The sequence below is a fragment of the Polistes fuscatus genome, unplaced genomic scaffold (assembly GCF_010416935.1).
Source record: "Polistes fuscatus isolate 324 unplaced genomic scaffold, CU_Pfus_HIC Scaffold19, whole genome shotgun sequence".
NCBI classification, from domain to species: Eukaryota; Metazoa; Arthropoda; class Insecta; order Hymenoptera; family Vespidae; genus Polistes; species Polistes fuscatus.
In genome coordinates this window covers 2,641,786-2,666,162 of record NW_025113095.1, presented here as the reverse complement: position 1 = coordinate 2,666,162, position 24,377 = coordinate 2,641,786, and the positions used below count along the sequence as shown (strand labels likewise).

At 30.1% G+C, this 24,377-nt stretch overlaps 3 protein-coding genes across 4 annotated transcripts; 2 read left to right on the top strand and 1 right to left on the bottom strand.

Moving 5' to 3' along the window:
• Positions 1-3,626: 3,626 nt before the first annotated feature.
• LOC122515790 (protein quiver) lies at positions 3,627-11,512 on the bottom strand. 2 transcript variants are annotated; one of them, XM_043633232.1, is made up of 7 exons: positions 11,434-11,512; positions 11,043-11,225; positions 9,988-10,322; positions 8,791-8,943; positions 6,037-6,084; positions 4,696-4,842; positions 3,627-4,044 (listed from the first exon to the last, which is right to left on the bottom strand). In XM_043633232.1, the coding sequence occupies exons 4-7, from the start codon at positions 8,816-8,818 to the stop codon at positions 3,785-3,787; spliced, it is 483 nt and encodes a 160-aa protein (XP_043489167.1). In that variant the 5' UTR covers positions 8,819-8,943; positions 9,988-10,322; positions 11,043-11,225; positions 11,434-11,512; the 3' UTR covers positions 3,627-3,784. The 2 variants fall into 2 exon arrangements, with proteins under 2 accessions (XP_043489167.1, XP_043489168.1); XM_043633233.1 differs by lacking the exon at positions 6,037-6,084.
• A 1,407-nt stretch (positions 11,513-12,919) lies between these two features.
• Positions 12,920-14,526, top strand: LOC122515905 (nucleolin-like; the record flags this gene model as incomplete). Its single annotated transcript, XM_043633399.1, has 3 exons — positions 12,920-12,999; positions 13,346-14,166; positions 14,227-14,526. Coding segments are annotated over exons 2-3 (1,080 nt in total), but the record flags the coding sequence as incomplete, so codon positions are not given.
• Positions 14,527-15,734: 1,208 nt separating this feature from the next.
• Positions 15,735-18,639, top strand: LOC122515904 (coiled-coil domain-containing protein 13-like). Its single transcript, XM_043633398.1, has 10 exons — positions 15,735-15,809; positions 16,242-16,469; positions 16,632-16,793; positions 16,850-17,012; positions 17,104-17,348; positions 17,426-17,604; positions 17,712-17,955; positions 18,048-18,229; positions 18,313-18,447; positions 18,514-18,639. The coding sequence occupies exons 1-10, from the start codon at positions 15,735-15,737 to the stop codon at positions 18,560-18,562; spliced, it is 1,662 nt and encodes a 553-aa protein (XP_043489333.1). The 3' UTR covers positions 18,563-18,639.
• The last annotated feature ends 5,738 nt before the right edge of the window (positions 18,640-24,377 follow it).

Sequence of the window (24,377 nt, the reverse complement as noted above, 5' to 3'; positions counted from 1 at the left end):
AAAAAAAAAAAAATGAAACAGAAAATTTAATAAAAATTAGAAAAACATATATGTATATGTATATACAATTGAAAAAAGCTGACTCTTATCTTATTTACAACATGTAAATGCATTTGAAAATAATCGAATAATATAAAATGAAACAAAATAAAAAAATAAAAAATAAAATAAAAATAATATTTAAAAAAAGCTGACAATAAATAATAGATATTAGAGCGAATAGATATTAGATGCGATCGGAAATGAGCGTTTTTGTTGTTGTTACATTAACATATAGCGATAGAAGAATTATTTTGGTGTTAATAGTAGTGGTAATAGTGGTGTTAGTAGTAGTAGTAGTAGTAGTAGTAGTAGTAGTACTGGCGTGTGTATATATACATAATAATATAATAATAATAATAATAAAAATAAGAAGATAGTTATTATATATAGTAGAAGAAAGAGATATTATAAAGAGAATATAACGAAGTAGTGTATGAACAACGAAGATAATTAAATATATATATATCTATATAGGGTGAACCAAAAGTTCGTGCGTTTATCGTATTGAAACTTTAGCTTGAAACTGCATAATGAATTGTTTCTTTTTTTTTTTTGTACAATTTACCTTTGAAAATATTAATTTAAAAACTGCACGAACTCTTGGTTCACCCTAATAGTATATCATACATTATTATAAATATTAAAATAACAATAATAATAATAATAATAATAATATTATTATAATAGCCTCGCAGCCGCGCGTGCGACAATGAACAAATGACGCGACACGAGCCGCATGGCTTGCCAGAAAAACATCGGTGAATTCATCACCCAATGCAAGCACCGAAGCTTGTTTGGCAAAAGGCTCCGTTAAAGAAAGCCTCTCTGTGAGGACATGAGCGTTCAACTTGCACGAGTCATAATGCAAAACGCAAATCAAATAATAATCATGATAATAAAAATAATAATAATAATAATAATATATTTTTCATTGGTTTTTTTTTTTTCTCATTCCATATAATTTTGTCCCCCAAACTATCGAAAGCAAAAAAGAAAAAAAAAATAGAAAAAAGAAGAAACAAACAAAAATACAGAAATAAGAACATCGCGGTTGGTTCCCCCCCCCCCGAGTAGAGGGGGAAGGGTTAAAAAATAAACCAATTTATTTATCTATCTCTATTTATCTATCATCTATCTGTCTATCTATCATTCTGGCAATATTTCTCGGCAATGACTTCGAAGTAAGATGAAGGCCCACGCTGTGCTTTTTTTCTTTTACTCTTTTTCCTTTACTTTTCTTTTTTCTTCTTGTTTTTTTTTTTTTGCTTTTTTTCTTTTCTCTTTTTCTTTATATAATTTTCATTAGATATCTGCCTCGCATTGCATATTCCCGTCGGGGTTGGAAGGTTTCGTAGGTAGTTTTTTGTTTGTATCGTCGTTTAACTCGTCGAAAAGGACCAATCGTTGTTTCCCTATTCGACAATTTTTTTCTTTTCATTTTTTTAGTCCAATCCCCCCCCTTCCTGCTACCCCTAAGCGAGTTTTTCTTCGAAATTATTCGCGAGAATTGGAATTGAACGCACACGCGCACACACACGCGTGTGTGTGTTTGTATTTTAAACGAATTTGAATTTAAATACCCCATACGATTGGACAAATTCATTTAATCGCGTAAAAGAATCACACGATTCGACGAATATTGATTCGATTATGGAAAAAGAAGTTTCACTTCGGATTTCGCGATTAGGTTGTTTTCTCTATCATTTTTTTTTTTTTTTTTTTTAGATTTTTTCGTAAGTCAAGTAACTTTTTGACGAGCAACGACGATGGAATTGGAATTATTCGAATCACACGCAAGAATAACTAATGACATTTGGGCATGCAGTGTCATCATGCAATGTTTGTGCTGTTGTTGCACACACGTTTAGTGATTTGGAAAAATGTCGAGCGACAGACACAAGGAGGAGAGACACACCAATTAGATTTAAAAATGAATAGAAATCCAATTGACGTGTCCATTTTATCGTCTCCCATGCACTCTAGAAAAAAATGTCGCTTTTTCTTCGATTATGCAAAAGGTGCCCTTTTTAAACCTACGCCCAAAAAACTCGACTAAACTATCTATACTCGTGATCGATTATTACGTATTGCATGGTTTCGTGCATACGAGGGTGCTTTCGAAACATTATATCCCATCATTTCTTTCCTCTTTATTTCATTTATCTCAATCAAATCAATATCAAAATTTAATTCGATTATCCTCACTCCTCCCCCCCCAAAAAAAAATCAATTAATCAATTAATCAAACTCGATAAAAAAAAAATTCATCGAGGATACGCATCCCTGCAAACAGATGAACTATGTTCACATACAAAAAAATAAAAATAAAAGATTAAAATAATCTTTTAACAAAATTTGAGAATAAATGTCAAAATGTAAAATACAAAGATCAATGAAACCGTGAACGAGAGTTGTTTCTTTGTTTTTATCTAATACAAGATAAATTAATCATTTCCAAAAACACACTCGTATTAGTTCATAGAATAAACCGAAAGGATTGATCATTTTACGTTTGATCGATAATCGTTGATCGTATCGATCGATCATAGTCGTCATTATAGTCGGTTGATACCAGGTGTGGCCCAGGTGCCAATTCGATGGGGGACCCCCTGTTGAATTTTGACATGCCGAACTAACTAACATAACACCACCATGCGGCCTACGCGTTAATATATTCGCGAATATATTATACTCGTCTATCATACGTTAACAAATTTTCGGCATTAAAAATAATAATAATAATAATAATAATAATAATGATAATAATATATCTTTTTTTTCTTATTTTTTTTTCTGTGGAGCATGTGAAGCACTTAGTAAGCTCAAGATGTAAATACAAATAATGTCGAAAATGGGCGTGGGGGTGGGGCGAGGGGGAGGCATCAAAAATTGAATTAAAAATTTAGAAAGAGTGAGAAAGATAAAAGAGAGAAGAAGAAAAATTTCAAGAATGATCAAAAGTGCACTCAGTACGGGAAAAGTCAAAAGTGAGAAAAGAGGTGAGTAACTTTGTGAAAAAATTATTTTCAAGAAAAAAAAAAAAGAAACAGTGTGTGCGCGCGATCTAACGAAAAAATTGATCTAACATTTGATTGTGATAAAATAGAAAAAAAGAGGAAAAAGAAAACAATTGCCATAGGATTTATAATTATTTTCTAATCCACAAATTTCCATCCCCCCCCCGTATCCTTTTCTCGATATCGATTCGCTGTCAGTTTCATAGAAACGAACAAAAAACAAACAAACCTATGAAAAAATGTTGTTAGGTAGAACACGACACACGCTTGATGAATACAAAAAAAATAAAAAAAATAGAAAGAAAGAAAGAAAGAAAGAAAGAAAGAGATTGACAAGAAAAAAGAAACAAAAATGTATAGATGTAAAAATGTATTTTAAATTCCAAGTAGTCGAATAGAGAAATAGAAATAGAAATAGAAATAGAAAGAGATAGAGAGAGAAGGAAAATTTGTATGCAAAATGTTAAACTTCTACATTTGAATTATTTTCTTTTTTCTTTTCTTTTTTTCTTGTTTTCTTTCTTTCTTTCTTTTTTTTGTCCCCCTTCAAAGGTAAGGGAATAATAATTTTTCTAAAAGGATTTAAGAAGAAAAAATACGAGAGTTAAGTTGTTAGGAGAGTGATGGGAGGCTAGGGGGAGGGGGCCAGGTGGGTGGTCGAGCCTTTTCAGTGATCTCTAATAATAATAATAATAATAATAAGTGGATCGAACAACGAGTCGGTGTTATACGACGTGACCATTGCAACGTTCTACAAAGCAAGCTTGGGCTCCTAAAATGTTCGAGCTTAGAAAGAATATTGTTGTTAGGAGTAAAAGGATTAGGCTGGGATTCGAACACGAGGTCGGGGATACACGATTGCACATATCCTCCTCACAGAAACACATGTGACCAGTGCCGGTACTTTCCATCATGCACACGTGGTCCACCATGAATAAGTTTATCTGTAGTTGTGATGTACAGGTCCTTCTAACGCTTTCGTATGCTGTAAATTCGAAAAAAAAAATACAATTTATTTATTATAAAAAAATAATATATACGTTATTTGTGAGAAATGTTTTTGATTAGTAGTAATAACATCGATTAAGAAAAATCAATGTACATGAATAAATATATTTCATCGATATTTCATTTAAATATTTATTTATATATGAGCAACACTTTGCAGAAAAGGTTTCGTGATATATTTAATTAAGTTCGTTTGGTAAGATAGTTAGGTAATTTATTTTTAATAACACATAGGTGTTTATCGTATTAATACGGATCATTTGATAATCCATTAGTAGAGCGTTAGAAAGATTATAATACTCGTTCGAGTGTATTTAAATTATATCTCGATTTTATCTACCCACTTACGGATCAAACAAACCTTTCTCCCTTGATACCTTATTTAACGATTCGGTATACTTAATTATGAACAAAATTGAAGCTATTAGATCTACAATTTGAAAGATATTGGTGGGAGATCGCGTTTTATACATTTTTGGCTTTTATTTTATTTTAAATTGAGAAAACAATACGTAAAGTGTCATTTAAAAATTATGCAAGCTCGTTGCAAAGAAATGAGGGGAAAAATAACTGGAGTATGATATATGTAAAATGAAAAAAAAAAAAAAATAAAAAAGAAATCACTCACGTGATTTTGCATTGCGGACCATTTTAACGCAACACCCGTTGCAGGTCATCAATGGTGGCTGATCTCTCGGTAATGCTGTATAATTGAATGGATCCTTGCATCGTAGATCTGTCCAAGAATCGCATTCGTAGCAATAAACCGAGCGTGCTGCGAAAGATACAACATTCAAATTTGAATATCAAATATCGCAGGATTTAGCGCGTGCGACTTCTTCGATTAACGAACCGTAAGGGATCGTTGCAAATGCAAATAAAAAAAAAAAGAAAAGAATTTAAATACAAACAAACAAGCAAACGAAATCAACAACAAAAATTAATCAAATGAGGGAACAAAACGAAGAGATCGCACGCGAAATCAAAATCAAATAACCGATGATTTCTTTTTCTTTGTTTTTGGGTTTTTTTTCGGCTACCCTTAAAACGTCCCTTTAACTTTTCTTTCTTCCGAGAACAAACTCGATATTAGTATGAGTATATATTTTTATAATTGGTTATTGTTATATTAAAATTTATGAAATTTAATCGCAACGTGGACACGCTGAACAAGAATGATTCAAAATAATTACGTGCATTTCGATTTAAAGCAATATTATCATTATTATTATTAATATTAATATTTTGAATGAGTTGTACAGGACAAAAATTAACAAAAATAGAAAAAATTTGCATAAAAAAAAATTGCATAAAAACAAAATGACTGCGACAGTGTTTTTAAAATGTTTCAAAGCATGAAGCAAGAAAAAAAAATAAATTAAATAAATAAATAAAGCACGAGATACCAAAATAATTCTATGATAAAATGAATCAGCTGATAAAGCAACTTCTCATTCATCATTCAAAATAAAACAAGAAAAAGCAAAATTTAATAATAAATCAATGAAAATATCGCAAATGAGATTCTCGTCCAGCCTGCCTGCTAAAAGATGTGCACTCCTATTATTATATTATTATTATTATTAATATTATAATTTATTAATCTTCCTCCTCCTCCTCCTCCTCCTCTTCTTCTTTTTCTTCTTCGATAAAATACTCTCGTATAAAATATCCTATCAAAATGAAATAATTCTTTGCTTTCTTTTTTTCGTATTTTTTTGTTTAAATTCATTATCGTTAATCATTAAAATTATTATTATTATTTGTTTGTTTGTTTTTTATTTTTGTTCTTTTTGGTTTATTTTTTTTTTCTTTTTCATTAAATTCCGCCGACTTATCGTAATGAAAGAGACATAAAAACCGGACGTATCGAGTTGAATAGAAAACGTCCCCGTTGACGAAGAACGGTGACGAACGGCGGTCATGTAACACCGAAGTAGCTGGCATTTAAAGTGGCATAATCACTCACTCTGGCACTCCGCATGAGAGACGTTGGCAACCGCGAGTACAATTGCCGCTGAAAACGAAAGATCGGTCACTGTTTTATAAAAAAAACCGGTTCTGGCACGTTATCGAATTTGGCAATAACACGACGAATTAGAAAGAGAATGTTTTTTTTTTTTTTTAAGATAGATAGATAGATAGATAAATAGATAGATAAAAAGACAGAATACTACTACCGATCAAAAGTTTGAAATAAATCGATCGATCGATTTTTTTCCATCATCCAAAAAATTCCAATAAAAATTCATTTCTATTTCGATACCTACGTTTATTCTATCAAGTATTTACAGGTATTTTTCGTTCTGATTTTTTCAAACTTTTGACTTTTGGGGTTGGTAGGGTGGGTGGATTATTATAGACAAGGGTGAACAAATTGAAAAAGTATTCAACGCAACGCAACGACGATGAACAACACGAACAACGCCACTACAAACACAGCTTAGTAGATAATAAAAAAAAAAAAAATAAAATTAAAATAAAATTAAAATAGATAATACTAACGCGTACGACTAAGAGCCCCCGGTGTTGTGATTTGCAATTAACATAATAATTATGCTGATATTAAAAAACAAAACAAACAAAAAAACAAACACAAAATTTAAAAATCATATAATATATATATAATATAATAAAACTACATATACACGCTATACTACGAGATCATAGTTAGAGAACTAACAAAAAAAAAATCTAATATCCTCGTCGTGAGTGAACGATATAATTACTGTGCTCTCTAACTATAATAAATTTACACTACTTTATTCTAATGTGTATATATATATAAATATGTTTTTTTATTATTACATATTTTATTTCCTTTTTTTTTTTTACTTTCTAACACTAATTCACGTCACTATGTGTGTCAACTACGGTATTGTGCTAATTTTGATACCTTGCGACGAATTTTTGGGATCAAATTCGAACGTCGGACGTAAATTCAAAAATCTTAAGGAAAAAAAGAAATATTAGAAATATTATTTTTACAATCAATAATATATGATTATAATTGATTCTTCAAACAGTGCAATACATACGTCCGACGTACACGCACAACACACGTATATGTGTGTGTGTATGTGCGTGTGTTGTGCATTTACGTACCTAGCGCACGCGCGCAGTGATTGTACGCATGCCGGTATTGGATTTCTAAAAGTAATTCGAATATTCAAGCTCTAATGCCTGAATTAAATTCAAAGTATATTGAAGAAAAAATAAATAATAAAATTAAGAAGGAATAAATAAAAAAATAGAAAGAGAGAGAGAGACAGACAGAAGGTCTAATTGTAATCGAAATGAAAAAATAAATCAACTACGGTTGCTGGATATATATATATTATTAATAGTAAGATATATTAATAATAATAAATTATCTACAATTTCTATTTGTATATATATATATCTATGCGTTAAAACAAAATTGTCTTTTTCTACGATATTTTCGTTCAATCATTGCGTTTTTTTCACGAACTCACCCGAATGGTGTGCTCGATCACCTCCAAATTAATCATTAATATGATTCTGTCGGCTCGTTATAATATATTTTCTAATTCTATATTTATATATAAATATATTTGATCGTATGGAAAGTGTGGAAATTTGTTTTTTCTTTTTTTTTTAATAGAAATTTTATTAGTCGCATTTACCGATACCAAAACTTTACTCCTAAATATCCAAATCAATCGACAATTTTAACAACAAACGATTTAAATTGAAATAACTAAAAAAGTTGAGAATTTATCAAATTTGATAATTAACAGATTTTAAATTTTAAATACGAACAAATCTTGTTATTATTAAATTAATGAAATTACTTTCCGAACAATTTGAAAATAATCTCTCTCAAGGCACGTAAGTACGAGAAGATCGATTAGCAATGTATGTATTTTCAAATAATTTACGAGCTTCGAGCAATAATTAAATATAAAATACGTATTAAGAAAATGCAATAAAAATAAATACAGAAAAAAAAAAATAAATAAAATAGGCAAAGGGTCTAATTAAGATTAAGATTTTCAATCCCTCAGTCTCAACATAGTTCGATTATATTATAATTTCTCGTTCCCTCGTGCGTTTTATTTTCCGAAAAAAAAAAAAAAGAAAAAACAACGTGCATCGTTTTTATTCGCACACGCAAATTATTATTTATTATATAGACAAAATTTGTGTCCTAAACTACTAAAAATCAATTTGACGATTCGTTCCAAGCGTATCGTTGAAAAAAAAATTTTTTAAATAATGCAAAAGAAATAGAAATTTATTGTAAATATAAACGATGCAATTTTCTCTTTCGACTAATACACATCATATTATATATTTTCTACTACAAAAGGAACTTCATACGTACGGTATGTATGTGTATATGCTTATACGTGTATTGTATGGTTAGTGTGACATACATTTTTCACGATAAATAAAAAAAAAAAGAAACAACACATCATACTGTTTAAAAACGTCAATATCATATACATGTATAAAAATATGTCTAAAAGAAAAAAGAAAAAATAACTTCGACGTTTTTGCATTATCACAAATTTCGCATAGGAAAGATACGATATTATTTCTATACACGATTAGAAGATAAAATGTATATAAATGTATATAAATATATATAAAAAAGAAAAAAAAATATATATAAAGGGAATATAGTTGGTAAAAATTATTCGAAAAAAAAAAAAATAAAAAAAGAGAATATAAATTATTCGTTTATTCCAACACTCACCCGCTGTAATTAAATGATTCGTCCACATTATTTCGGTGAATTGTTTTTCTTTCTTGTTATACTCGATATATCGTCATGCCGATATCAATGATTTTTTTCTCGTTTCTCTGACGACTGTCGGATGTACGATGGGTGTATCAATTAGATACGAAACTAAAAATAATTAAACTTATTGTTATTGGGATTTTCTTTTCTTTCTTTTTTCTTTCTATTTAATAAATAAATTTGGAATAAATCGTATATAAGGTGGACACACGCAACAACAACGTTTTTCGCTAATCTTCAAATCTCAATCGAAATATCGTCTGCCAAAATTACAATGTTATTACGACGAGTAGTATTTTGTTAGAAAATTGCAAGGATATTTTGTTCGTCTTTTAAACGCAACCTTGACGCAACCCTAACCACGCATCTAATATACTTTACTTACGTTAAACTTAAGTGAGAAATATAAAGACAGATTAGAAAGAGAAAGAGAACGTGTGCCAACTGAAAGATGAAACGTGACAATATCTGATTCACCTTTTTTTTCTCTCTAACGTCATACTTAAAGACAACGAGGATATATTTTTTTGTAATCCAATTGAATGCTTTATGAATCATCATCAACGTGGAATCCACGTTTTCGAGCAACGTGAAATTATTTATCATATAATTCCAAATTATTTTTCTTTTTTTTTTTTGTTCTTGTTGTTTTTATACCAAATGAAAAATAAATTGGCATGCATTACGAATGGTTACGTCATTGAGAACATTTTGGCAACGTAACCGAATGCTTAGATCGAACGAAAAGCATCGAAACGAATTAATAATATTCACTTTCAATGTTTCAAGTCGAACGAGTGTGAGATTTCGTGTATAGAATAATTTATATATTCTGTTTTCTTTCTTTTTCATTTTTTTTTGTTTTGGGGTTTTTCAGAGACTTTAACTTTGATCTTGAACTAGTTAGGAGTGTACAGTGCGACAAATTTGTGATTAAAATTATCAATTATTTTTAGTTCTGATCTTGCATTGAAATTTGTGATTTTGGAATGTAATCAAATATCAGAATTTGTATATCCAAAGAGATATCGAATATGAGAGTTGAAATTTTGGATTACAAAATTCGTATTGGTCATTGATTGATAAATTGAATTGTTTAACATCATACAACAATAATTTCATTAAAAATATTAGATAAATTGAAAAAGTTACCTCTGGAAATAGCAACCGAAGTGGTGACTGCTTGAAGTATTATAAGAAAATCAATGAACCGAATCTTCTTCTTCTTCTTTTTCTATCGAATCGTCTTTAGATGACAACAATGAAGATAGAAGAATTTTAAACGAATAATTTGATCGTCCTTCTCCTCCTCCACTGCTACGAAGCGCGAATTTCTCGATGCACCTCCTCGTGCAGCCTGTTGCAAACCACTCGTGTTTTCATCCTTCTTGCAAGGAACTCGTACATCGAACAACAACAACAATTCGGTCCTTTGTTTTTTATTTTTTTATTTTTTATTTTTTTTTTTTAACCAAACTCGATCCGATCTGTGAGAACAAACGTGTCAAAGTGGACAATGTGATATTGGTTTATGGGGAAATTAAAATTCAAGTATTTTCTTTTTACTTTTTAGAAATAAAAGGTAACCTACTAATTTTAACGAACAATATATCTTCATTTTAAATTAATACGAAACACGTGTTTCGATCTAACGATCGGTCATTAATTTTTCATTGAAATTCTTATCCTTTTTTTTTCTTTATTTTTTAATGATTATTATATTTGATTTATGATTGAGAAGATAATTTAACAAATGATCGTATTAATAATTTGTATTCACAAATTTAAATATTGATGATCACTGTCATAATTCTTTCTATACACAAATTGTCCTAGATAATTGTTCATTATAAAATAATTACTATTAAAAATGAATGAAATTAATTTACAATTGTTTGAATATATGAGCACCGGTATTTTCACGTTTTTTTAATCACGAGGAAACAAATAGTGTCGTTTTTTCGTTCGATCGACGAACCTTTAGAAAAGTCGGTCGACTTAAAATATATGTAAAAATTACGTCTCAAAAAAAAAAAAGAAAAATTTCATAATACATAGACTCCACCACCATGATTACTCCATATTACGATTACTACAAAAATCATCTATCAAAATAAAATATATAAATGGAAAAAAAAAAGAAGAAGAAAAAAAACAATGAACGATAATCTGAATAAAAAATATAATCATATTATCGATACTATTACCGTGCCAATGGTCTCGTCGATCACAATAAGGGACACACGTTTTTCACTATTCCATAGAAAAACAATTGGACCTTCTTCTTCTTCTTCCGATAATAAGTTCGTTTGATATCATAATTCAACTTCAAACGTACATCGTATTCTTAATGTTGTACTTTTAAGGAATGATGAACGAAATATGTGTATCTAACCGGTCGAGAAGAAAAATGTTTAAAAATCAGTGATGAATGGATAAAATTGTGCGAGAGAAAATGAATGAGAGTGAGAGAGAGAGAAAGATAGAAGGAACAATAAAGAAAGAGAGAGAGATAGACAGAAATAAAGAATGAAATTAATAGGAGATAGAGAAAATGATAGACGAAGATTGGAAAACGTCATAGGGACGACGCTAAACTCGAATAAAGGGAAAAACGCGCATTCGTGACGAAGCTCGAAGACCAACTGCGGATCCAGGTCGATCAATAGGGTCGGACCACCCCACCTCATGTTGCGGCAAGCACACGCAACCAAAGACCACGAGCTCTACCTATCTGTTTTATCTAAAGATAATGATTGCGCTTGCGTTAAAATTATTCTAAGGGATGTTTTAAGAAAGTAGAAATAATCATACTCGAAAATGAAATTGAAAAAATTGAAAAACCTGATTCATTTTCATACGAATTTTCATAAATTCGAAAAGAAATCATTTGTGTATACAATTGTGTATGCAATAACGAACACGTTTGCGTTGAATTATTCTAAGAGATATGTTTTTAGAACGAAGAAGTAATCTTACTCGAAAATTAATCCCGATTTATATGAATTTTCATGAATTGAAAAAAAAAAATGATTCGTGTATGTAATGTGTATGCAATTACGATTACGCTTGCGTTAAATTATTATAAAAGGATGTTTTAAGAAATAAGAAATAATCATAATCGAAAATTAATCCGGATTATCTAATTGAATTAAATTTTCTTAGCAATAATTAGTATAATAATGATGATGATGATGATGATGATGATGATAATGGTCAATTTGAAAATCCTAAATGTTCGGTAATTCACGAGGATAAAATGCGGAACGTAGGAAGACGAGTATAAGATTTCAAGAAGAAAACGGATTGGACAATGAGTAATGCAGATCTTTTCGTCCTTATCGTCATTATACTCTGCAAGGAAATATAATAATTTTATGTTATTTGAGCGGACGAATGTTTTCAAATTCCATGAATTCACGTAGTCGAATCTGTGTATATGTTTCAAACTAGATTAAAACATGTAAGTGCTTCGTTATTCTATTAGCATATGTGTATATCGAATGCTTTGATGTAACATCGAATGTTTCCCTCTTTTTTAAACATATTTTATAAAATATTATATATTTTTTCTTTTTTTTTTTTACAATTTTTCCAATTATCTAAATATCATTTATTACCATTTTATGATTCAAATAACATAAAATATTTGTTTATTACATACAGGATGTACCAGTTTGTTTTAAAAAAATCTTACCAACATATTCTATAAGTGAAAAATAAAATAAGAATGTTCTTATAAACATGAATTTTCATTTCATAAAATTCATTTAAATATCTTTTTTGTTACACAATTTTATATAAATAAATTTATATTAAATATAATTCTTATATATATATATATATATATAAAAATCTTATATATGAATAAAATCGTATATCTTTATATGTATTAAAAAGAAAAAATAATGAATGAAGTGATATGACGCATAGATGAATGAAATGTTTTTTACGAGGTTTATATTTTGAAATATTTACGTTCCCGCCATTGAAGAAACACGTGCGCACATTTGCCGCGTAAGAAAAACTGAATGGGCATGCGTAACCGGAAACGATTTTTTTTTTTTAATTTCTAATGATGGCGCTAGTAGTAATACCACATTTTCCGGTTAACCTCAAGACTGAAAGATACCTTTCATCTTTTGGCCACACACTTTGTACACGGTAAGCTGGTCTATTTTATATTATTATTAAATATATAAATAAAATGAATAGTATACTTTTTATAAAAATAATTTATATTATATCTTTGATCATATATATATTTCAAATCAATAAAATAATGTTTTTATAAATGTGAAAATTAAATTCATTTTCTTTTTAATAGAATGGAGCGGCTCCTTTTCTTCTTTCTTTTATGTATTTACTATTGTTAACGAAATATTAATATTATTAAAATATTAATTTGTATGTATATAATTTTGCATAATTTTCTATATTTTGTATATATTTTAATTCGAAATTTGTCGAATTCTATTGCTAAAAATATCATCTCATCTATTATTTCTAGATACTTCTACCAAAAGTTTTATTCATTATAAATAAACAAACATGACTAAGAAATTAAAAAAAAGACCTATCAGTGAAAATACTGTGGTAGAAAAATCTGAGAAAGCAGATAGTAGAGATTTGTCTTCATCACCACCAAAGAAACAAAAACTCGAAGTAGTTTCTGATACTAATGTAATAACTAAGAAAGCTCAAAGTAACGTTAACGTAAATAAAAATAAAAAGGGTAAGAATAAAACTAAAAAGGACGTAACTTCTCCCAAAATCAAAGATAACGAAGAAAGTCAAAATGATGATGATGCTCCAATTGTACAGAGTATATCGAGAAAGGACAAACTTTTATCAAAGAAAGCGAACAAAGAAAAGAATAAGCCGCTTTCTAATGAGCAAACCGCGAAAGCTAAATTAACTATGGAACAAGTAAAAGAAAAAATCAAAGAATTAAAAAGTAGAGACACGTTATCTAAAACAGCCAAGAAAAAGTTAGCTAGTTTAAACAAAATATTGGAAATACAAAAGAAAAATGCCGTAAAAGAATCAAACGACACCAGCAATAAAGGTAAAGAATATAAGCGTGCTTCTTTACCTAATGGACGCACACTTGTAATTTATGATAATACTACGAAGAATGTTTCAAGTAAAAAAGGCAAGGAGAAAGTTGGAAAAGTTGGAAAAGATACAAAATTGCAGACCGCTAAATCTGCCAATAAGAAGAAGTCTAAGGAACAGAAAATTGTTAAACAAAAAATTGATGAGGATGAGGATGAGGAGGATGAAGAGAATGAGGATGAGGTTGAGAATGAGAATGAGGATGATGTTGAGGTTGAGGATGAGGATGAGATTGAGGATGAGGATGAGGATGAGGATGAGGATGAGGATGAGGATGAGGATGAGGATGAAGAAGATGAAGATGAAGATATGGAAGAGCCTAAAGTAGAACAAAAGAAAAAAATTCAAGTTAAATCTAAAAAACCACTTAATAAAGTGAAACAAGTAAAAGAGGACGATGACGAGGATGATGATGAGGATGACGACGAGAATGACAATGAAGATGATGATGAGGATGATGATGAGAATGAGAAAGTGGAGGAAGAAGAGGAAGATGAGAACGAAGAAGAAGAAGGTGATGATGATGAAAAAAATGAAGATGATGAAGATGAAGAAGATGATGATAATGATGATGAAAATGAAAATGTAAATGTAAAAACAAAAGGAAAAGGAAAAGAAGGCAAAGAAAAAGTAGCAGATAAAAAATTAAAGAAGAATGAAACTGCAAATAACAAAAACCAACCACCCAAGAAAAAGAGATACGTTCTCTATGTTGCCAATATACCATACAGGTAAAAATCAGAATTCTTTACAATTATCATCAAAATTATTATACTTAATTTACATTTCCTTAATATTTTTGTTCTTTTTCTAGTATTACTGCAAATGAAGTAAGAAATCATTTTCTAACAAAAGTCAGTTCGGTAGCTGATGTTAGAATACCTAAGAAAGTAGGCTCCAATCAGTCTCGAGGATTTTGTTATATCGAACTCGAAAATCAAGAAGATTATGAGGTAAAATCTTTGATAGTATATTTATTTTCCCCCTTTTCTTTTTTTTTTTTTTTTGATGCAATATACTATTTCAACCATTGTTTTTACAGAAAGGACTATCGTTGCATCGTTCAATTCTTCAGAACCGAATGTTGACCGTAGAATACACCACTGATTCTAAACGCGATAATGCAAAACAAATCATCGCAGCTAAGAATAAAAAATTAGCTGCTCTGAGAGACCAAGGAAAGTTAGCTGGAAGTCACAAAAAAACAAACAAGTTTAAAAAAGGATTTAAAAAAAATCAAGAATCATCAAAGGCTTAGACATATTACATTAGAAAAAAAAAAAAATACAATTAATTGTATTGAATAACAATCAACCTGTTAAACTTTCTTTTTTAATTTCTCACAGTAATTTACAGTTAATAATCATATATATATATATATATATATATATATATACGTATATCGTAAAATCTGAGAAAGATTAAGATTACAAATCTATTATGTTCGATTTGTTTTTTATTGAATTGAACGTTTCTAATTTTATACATACATAAAAGAATATAAATAAATAAAAAACAAAACAAACGTATGTTTTGACATACGTCAATTTGTGTAGATCAAACGAAACTGTGTTAAAAAAAAGCATACATTTGATACAATCGATGAAATACGATTCTGAATCTGTTATTAAATTTAGAACGATCAACTATTGTACGCGATAGCATTCCATGTTAATTGAAAATATTCTAAAAATATAATCACGATTAATCGTTATCGTTGATAATATAAATACAAAAATTCTTCATATTTTAATATGTCCGATATAAAAGAAACTAATGATATGGATCATAAAAATAACTTTAACGAAAGTTACGATTTTGAAGATATTGTGACGTGGCCAAAGGAAATGATCGAGGTAACGAATGTTTTAAAATAAACTAAAAGAAAAATAAATAGAAAGAAACACTCTTCAAGCGGCAATAGATTGACTGATATAATACATTGTATTTAGTTAATAAGTAAATTAATTATAATACATTAATTATATCAATTGTGTAATTTTTAATTATTGCAATATTGTTCGTTCGTAAATAACCTAAATAAAATAAAAAATCATTTCAAAGGAAAAATTACCGGAGTCAATGATATTTCCCAACGAATTGAACACATACCTGCGCGATCGTATCCGAGTAAGTGTTGAATAATAATATTCATTCCTCTTAAACGTATCACTCTGGGTTGCTTGCAACCAACAAACGAGAAGACGTATACCAGAGAGATGTATATTTTTGGTAGCTCTGAACGACGAGGTATGATGAGATTACTACTCAAATTTCTCGTAAAATAGGATTTGACGGCGGAGAACGGTTGTTTGCGTCGTACGTTAGAGGAGACCGAAGAAAAGCTACGAATAACTGAGAAAAGTACTACTATTAAATCAAAATTGCCAATAACTTTGGATAAATCTAACGAAATGGCAACGATCAAGATCACAGAATTGAGCAAGAAATGTAAAGAACAGACTACTGAAATCGAGGTACTCAAAACTAAGTGTAAACATTTGGAAGATAATTTAGCAAGTAAGATAGCCGAATTGGATAATTTAAAACAAGAGATAACAAATCTTACGAAAAAATCATCGGAATCTGGTAACAGTGAGTTTTGTTCGTGTCATCGAAAAATCTTAACAAATTTTTAAATATCCTTATTGCAATAACATAATCGAGATCCAGGATAGTGTATCCTTGACAAAGGTACCGGAGATGTTCAATCTTTATCGAAGGAGAATGAGGATAAGATGAAAATATTAACGGATAAGTTGCAACAAGTAAAAACAAAGCTTTACGAATCTAAGAACGCTTACACGAGTCTCAAACAGGACTTCAACAAAGCTCAAAAGGTAAGATTTTTGTTTAGAAGATTTCAAAATTGATCTTTGAAATAATATAAGGATAGTTATTGTGCAGGGAAGTTGGTGATAATGTAACGGTAACTGGATTATCCTCGCAATTGGGTGGTTGGCGTGGAAGAGCTGAACAAATCCGAATACTTCAACAAAAGATTGTTGAATTGCAAAATAAATTATCGGAATATGATGGAACTTTGAAAGGATCCTTTGGTAAGATACACGCCATACTTTTACCATTTTCACGCACACATATTCCTTTACCTTTATGTAAAAGATATCGAATAAAAAAAAAATGAAGTAGTATCCTCGGAACGTAAGAATCTTGCGAATCTTCGGAACGCGGAGAAAGAAAGACGACAACAGATAGAAAATTCAGCGAAAGAACTCAGGCAAGCGGAAGTTGCCTTGGAAACGTATAAAAGAAAGCTCGAAGCTTCAAAAGCTAGAATTAAAGTACTCGAAAATGAATTGAACGGGACCAAGGCAAACGTAGCCGTGTTGAACGAAAAAAGATCTCACGATGATCATTTGATTGAAACGCTTAACGTTCGTTTATCAATTGAATTATTTATCAATTGTCATATTATATATGCTTCATTATTTATCTAATTTCTTTTTATCAGAATCGACTGAAATCCGTTGAAAATAAATACCAAGAACGTGAGATAGATATAAAAAATAAAGAAGACAAAATCGAACGCGAATGTATTAACGTTAAAAATGATTTACAAGCTGCACAAATACAGATCGATCGATTGACGAGAAAACTCGACGAACGTGAAATCGAAATAGACAAATTAAGGTTTGATACGGATTATTTTGTTCTTGTTTCCTTTTTTTTCCCCTTTTTTTCTTTCCTCTGATTTATCTTCGATCAAATGAATATCTAATTATTTAAGAACGTCTTAGAAATGGTCTGATGATACCGGAAGATCAAAAACTACAACGCACAATTAATTCACATACGGAAGATCGAAACGTTGTTAACAATTATCGTAGGAGTCCTCCTAGTACGATTAAAAATTTAAACGAACCTAACGAATATGTTACAATAGCTATAGCGGCAGAAGCTGAACGAGAAAGATTATTGGAATTGGTGATCGTGTTGAACAGACGATTGGACAAGGAACGAAACGATGCCAACAGTTTAGCTGTATTTATATGTTTCTTTCTTTCTTTTTTTTTCCTGTAAAAAGAATTTAAATATTTTTAAATAGATAAGCAAATCTATTCTATCCATCACAGGAATCACTGAGAAATGAACGATACAAATTGGCTAAATTGGAGTCGAAACTTCGAAAATTGGAAAATGAAAGAGCAGGAATTTCAAAAGTGGACAGTGGTTTTTATAAAATCAAAAATTTCAGATCTACGTCAGGATCGAAAACGAATGAAGAATTTGCGAATACCGAACAAATTCGTTTCAAGTATTTCGTTAGATTTTTTTGTTTTTTTTTTTTTTTAATTCGGAGAGGAATCGATTTTAATTATTTTATTTATCAATTAATAGGCTCGAATTACTCGAAGAGGAATGTCTCGCTTTGAAAGCAAGATTAAATACCGTGCAACAGGACAAAGCTTCCGATTTAGAAACATACAAACGAATGTTAGATCAAGCTAGAAAAACCTTTCAAGAAGCATGCAAGTAAGATTAACGATAATCGATAATTAATACCAAATAAATTGAATTATTTTAATTATATTCTTTCAGAAATAAACCAACGATAACGCCTGCAAGTCGTTCGACAGTTACCGTCTAATCAAAATTCACATTTCACATTAAAAATCAATATAATTCGAAAAAACTAATTAAATAAAACGACTATTATTATTATTATTATTTTCCACATGTATCTTGAAATGATTTAAATTTTGATTAGAAAATATTATCAACGTGATTGGAAAATTGTATTCAATTTTAATTAAACGATATATAATTTGGATACAAAATGTTCAATTAAAATTATAAAAATATGTAATAAGCCGATAATACTTTCGTCGTATGATTTAAATTGAAATAAATCTCAAGTTAAAAAAAAAATAAAAAATATACTAATTACTTTAAATTAATGTAAAACGATTTATCGTATACTATATGTAAAATAAAACATATTTAAAATGAATGTTAGATTGGAGAAAAAGTTTCTTCGTATCTTAATATATTAGAATCAACATATCAAAATAATCGTTCAGAATTAAATAAGAAATCATTGAACGATCTCACTGGAATGATCACGATCAATCTTACAGGTATCACAGGTGTATATAGATATATATATATAGCATGGTAATCAGGGTAGCAGCAGTGATGTAACTAGGACACGAGATAAGGTGTTACGCATCGTATAAAGTCAGCCCGTGATATCGTCGTGAAAGAATTGAAAAACATTTCACGTAGATATCTTTAACAGACAGACCATTTCTAAATCCAACCCCTGGTATTATTTCATTATTCCGAAATTACCTGTTCTACCCTATTTTAAAATCAAACATTCGAAATCTTCATTGCGATAAGAAATGAAATGAATAGAAATAGAAAGAGAGAGATAGAGAGAGAAGAAATAAAGAAAAAGAAAGAAAGAAACACATTTAGGGTGGATGATCTGTGGAGCAGGCGCGGTTGCGAACAACGCGGTTTCGAAGGTTTTTCAACTAACAGGTGCTCGGTTATACAGGTGTTGGCGCTCCTGGCTACTGATAAGAGACGAAACCCGTGACGTCAGATCGGCGCAGGTAGAGTATATGAGCGGACACTGAGACCCGTCCACGTCACTCGTTCTTCTACCTTCGTCAAGTAGTTCTCGTTCGTGTGAATCCATTATTATTTTTTTTCTTCTTCTTCTTCTTCTTTCTCTTTTTGTATTTTTTATTTTTCTCTCGAATTAAACTTTAAAAGAAAAAAAAAAGAAAGAAAGAAGTCTCATTTGAATCAGATTTCTTTCACAATCTTACATCAAAATTTCTAACAAACTATTATACCGAACGATTTGTTTTTCGATCATCGTGCAATCGAAGAGAAAGATAGAGGAAAAAGAAAGAAAGAAAGAAAGAAAGAAGGGAAGAACAAACGAGAGAACGAGAAGTTTAAATCAGTGATCAAGCAAGAGAGAGAGGGTGGTGGTGATGGTCCAATAATATCAGGTAAGCTAAGGGGAGCTTTTACTTTTGGAAGATTCTTTGAACGAACATTGGGAAAACTAAGGAAACGAAGACTAAGACGAAGATGAAAATGAAGAAGAAGAAGAAGAAGAAGAAGGTGGGTCGTGCAATTGGTATTATCGTAGGAGAAAAAAAAACTCGTGACCTCGTGTACACGACACGACGCAGCTGGAATTTCGTCGCATCATCAACGGCATTACCTTTTCATGTGTAAATTTCGAGGGATTACGATCAGCCAGCCAGCCTATCGTCTGCTTCTTTTCGTACACATTTACAATGATGACTACGACGACGACTACTACTACGATGGTTCGACCTTCTATTACTTCGATTATGTAATCGTCATGGGTAAAACACCTTAAAAAAAAAAAAAAGAGAAAAAGAAAAGAAACCGACAAAAAACCAGACCTAATTTTGTGTTTCATTTTATATCTCATTTGAATTACAGTTCGGAGAGTCTTAATTACGGGCCATTTTATCTTGCAAATTTTCTTTTCTTTTTTTTTTTTTTTCTCTTTTTTTTTTCTCTCACTCTTCTTCTAATTATTCGTATCGTAAGAGAAAGAAATTTGTCATCGATCTATGATATCTCGTCGTTAACTTTGTTTTATCTTGACAATTTACATTTATTTTATTTTATTTTATTTGACTTTATTTATGTATTTTTAATTATTGATCTCTCTTAAGAAGAGATGCTATTTCTTTTTTTTTCTTTTTTTTTTTCTTTTTTTCTTTCCCTGCAGCTATAGACAACGAATAGAAATCAATTTTCTATTGGAAATAAAATGAGATTCGATGAATTTGTTCTTATGCGCGTGCAAAGGAAATAAGATTATTTAAAAAAAAAAAAAAGAAAAAAAAAGAAAGAAAAACACTGAATATACTTTTTTTCTGACTGGGAGGGGTCGGTGGTGGTCACCGGATACGAGTTGTTTTAAGAATGAGTAAAATCGAGCCCGTGTTTATGTTCTTGGTCATTGTTAAACCGATGCAATTCTCAATTGAATGCACGACCACGAGGACGACGACGATTATTCCAAGTTATTTCGTACGTAGTATTGTAAAATTATGTGCTTGCAAGACCCCCCCCTCCAAAAAAAAAAAAAGTCAAGAAAGGAACCAATTCTATCTAACAGCTGTTTAACATAAAAGATAGATAAATAGATACGTTCTCGATGTTTTTTAATATAATAATATCGATTTATGGTAACACCCACCACTCCCCCACCCCACCCCCACCCCCACCCGATCGGTGTGTTTATCACGTTAATTATTCGTTGAAAAAAATATAATAATAATAGGGTTTGTGCCAAGCATGTCGCGAAAAGATCTTACTCGTGTTTTTCTTACTTTTTTTTTTTTTACTATGCCAATATCGCGAGACAATTTCCTTTTTTTCAATATGTTTACGTTAGTTTATTTACTTTTGTTTTTCTTTCTATTTTATTTTTTTTTATTTTTCTATGATAAATTTAACTTTGTTACAATGCCACGTAACACAGAATGCGAAAGAGAAAGATAAAGATAAAGAGAGAGAGAGAGAGAGAGAGAGAAAGAGATAGATAAACGAGCATTCATTTCTCATTTTATTTTACCTCGGCCATTTGAGCTAATCTTAATGAGTTTTTTCTTTTTCCTTTTTTTTTTTTTTTAAATTAACGTTTTTTGATTTTTTTTTTCTCTCCCATCGAAAAGAAATAAAATATATAATATTTCAAACGAATAAAATACGTTCGATCAAATGTGGGAGATAATATTTATAAGGTGAAAATATTTTCGTACGATTTGTAAGAAAAAAAAAAATAAAAAAGGAATATTACGTTAACGAGTATTTTGGGCGATAATAATAAGGCGAATTGATTCGTTATCGCGTTATCGCATCGTCGACTGATAATAGGCAATCGCGACTTCTTTTCAAAGATGATACGATCCGATGAGATTCGTGTCGTTAGACTTAACGTATTTACAAGAAAGAATAAATTATTATTATTATTTAACGGACGATATCAAATATTCTTCGTACGCGTAATAATAATTAAATCGTTAACAATAAATTTCTAGTATTTTTCCATCTCACTCTCTCTTTTTCTCTTTCTCTTTCTCTCTCTGTCTCTCTCTCTCTCTGTTTTTTATCACACGAAATATCTTTTTAAAATTTAATTAAAATTCCATCCACAGAGTTTCTCCTATTGCATTTATAAATTTCTAAATAAAACGTTAAATCATTTTAAATGTTAATCTATATGATTGCTCTCTTACGAAAAGTATAATATGATCATAAATTCTTATCATTCTCGGAGTTTCTCCTTAGTATTACCCTCGATAGTAATGTAGAGATAAAATTGAACCGTCGAATGAAGAAGGAGGAAGGAAGTTTCGGAAATTTTCGAATATATCTCGATAACAAGATAAATATATGACTTTTCGAAAATAAAAGAAATAAAAAAAAAGAGAGTCAGTTCGTAGCTTGAACAAACATTTGATTGAGAAACTAACGCATACGAACTCGTTTCAAACGTTGCCCTATTTTAAAAAATAATCCAAACAAAAAAAATATATATAAAAATTTATCGATTTATTCGATTTGAGAATAATCGTAAGGTATCTTCCCATAACTCGACTTATGAGTAAAAAAAAAAGGAAAAAAAAAGGTAACAAAAATAAAAAGTAAAACTAATGAAAACGGGAGTGCAGTAGCCTCCTCGTTGTTGTAATCGTCGTCGTCTTATTCGTTTTACCCTGTTTAAGCAGTTGCGCTCGTAAGAGGTGAAAATGTCATCTGAGCAAACACCTCAAGGAGTCGCAACTTTTTCTTCTTCTTCTTCTTCTTCTTCTTCTTCATTTTTTTTCTTTTTTTTAATATCTCTTCATAGTTTGTTCGGGCATTAGTCGATGCGCGATAATTACGGTTGATTTTGCAAGTAAAAAAAGTTATCATATAATTAATATCGCATCTCTCTTCCGTACCAAGGAAAGATATTTTATTTTCATATCCACCCTAAGAGAAAAAAACAAAAAAAACAAAAATAATTTATCGTTTCGCAACATCTAAAATAGAATTACTTCTACGTATACTAACAAGAACACAAAACAATTTAATCAATAAAAACGAGTATGTTCTTATATAAAAAGAAAAAAGGAGAATATATACTAGAGTGAGTTTATTATATTTGTTTTTTTTTTTTTTAAATAAAATTTACGAGACAAATTTGGATAGAAAACTTTTCTAAAACTTATCCCCCACCTAATAGATGCGTGTGTATACCTATTTTACAATTGTTAATGTTACTCGTTTTTAAAAAAAGATTTACGTTTGAAAAAATTGGTGAAAAAAAAGAAAAGAAAAGAAAAGAAATGAAAAAAATAATCGGACACGTTAAATAGACAAAAGTCCTAAGCGAGAGAGATCTTATAATAATTATATTGTATGCGTAAAAAAACAACAAGCATCGAACTAAAGAAAGTGTTAAACAACCGAATGGCACGAGCTAACGCGAGTAGCTCGTGTTTGCCGTGCAATCAGGTGGTGTAATGCTAAAGAAGGAGAAGTAGCTCGCACCTCCCCGATAACGAGTTCGAGAAGCGAGTTTAAAAGCACGCTTTCCGTGCTACTCGACGACGTTCTTTCTAGCTTATGTTCGTCCGCATGCGTTAGTTTAGTTCACACGATACCCCGGAGGCTAGTAGTAGTTACCTGTTTTTAATCCTTTGATACTTTCCCCTCTCTAAAATTAAAACCATTAAGAAAATTATTATTTCCGACTAACGTACTAAACACGGACTATTTTATTATCTATATATTTTTTCTATCCACATCTTCATCGTTATATACTTGATAACTTGATACTAAATAATATATATATATTTTTCTTTTAAGTATGATTAAACATTTCCTTTTTCGATAATAACAATGATCGAATAATATTTGAATATTTCATTTGTTAATATGTTTAGAGATACAAATTTCAGTATAATTAAATATTTTTCTTTAGCCTTTAAATCATCATCAGCAATGGGAAGAAAGGTTTTCGATGCATTTTGGTGCATGCGTAGGTGCGTGCATGTGCATATGCATGCGGGTCGAGAAGATGAAAACAAGGCGCGAACTATGAAGAGAGCTATCCATCGACAGTATGGTAAAAAAAGACACTGTCATGGAGTTGCTCTCTTTGTGGACGCCGTCCGATACAACGACGACAAACTATTTAGTCTACTTTCTCTATCACTCCTCAAGAAAACCCATCGAGAATTAATCACCGAGGCGTTGCCAACAAATTAACGAGTAAAATACAAGTAAGTTATCTTTCATACTACAAAAATAAATTCATTTTAATTGATATATTAATTAATTGCCATTGTTGAAAAAAGCAAATCAAAAATACTTGGATCACCCGGTTGAATAATTGAAACGAAAAT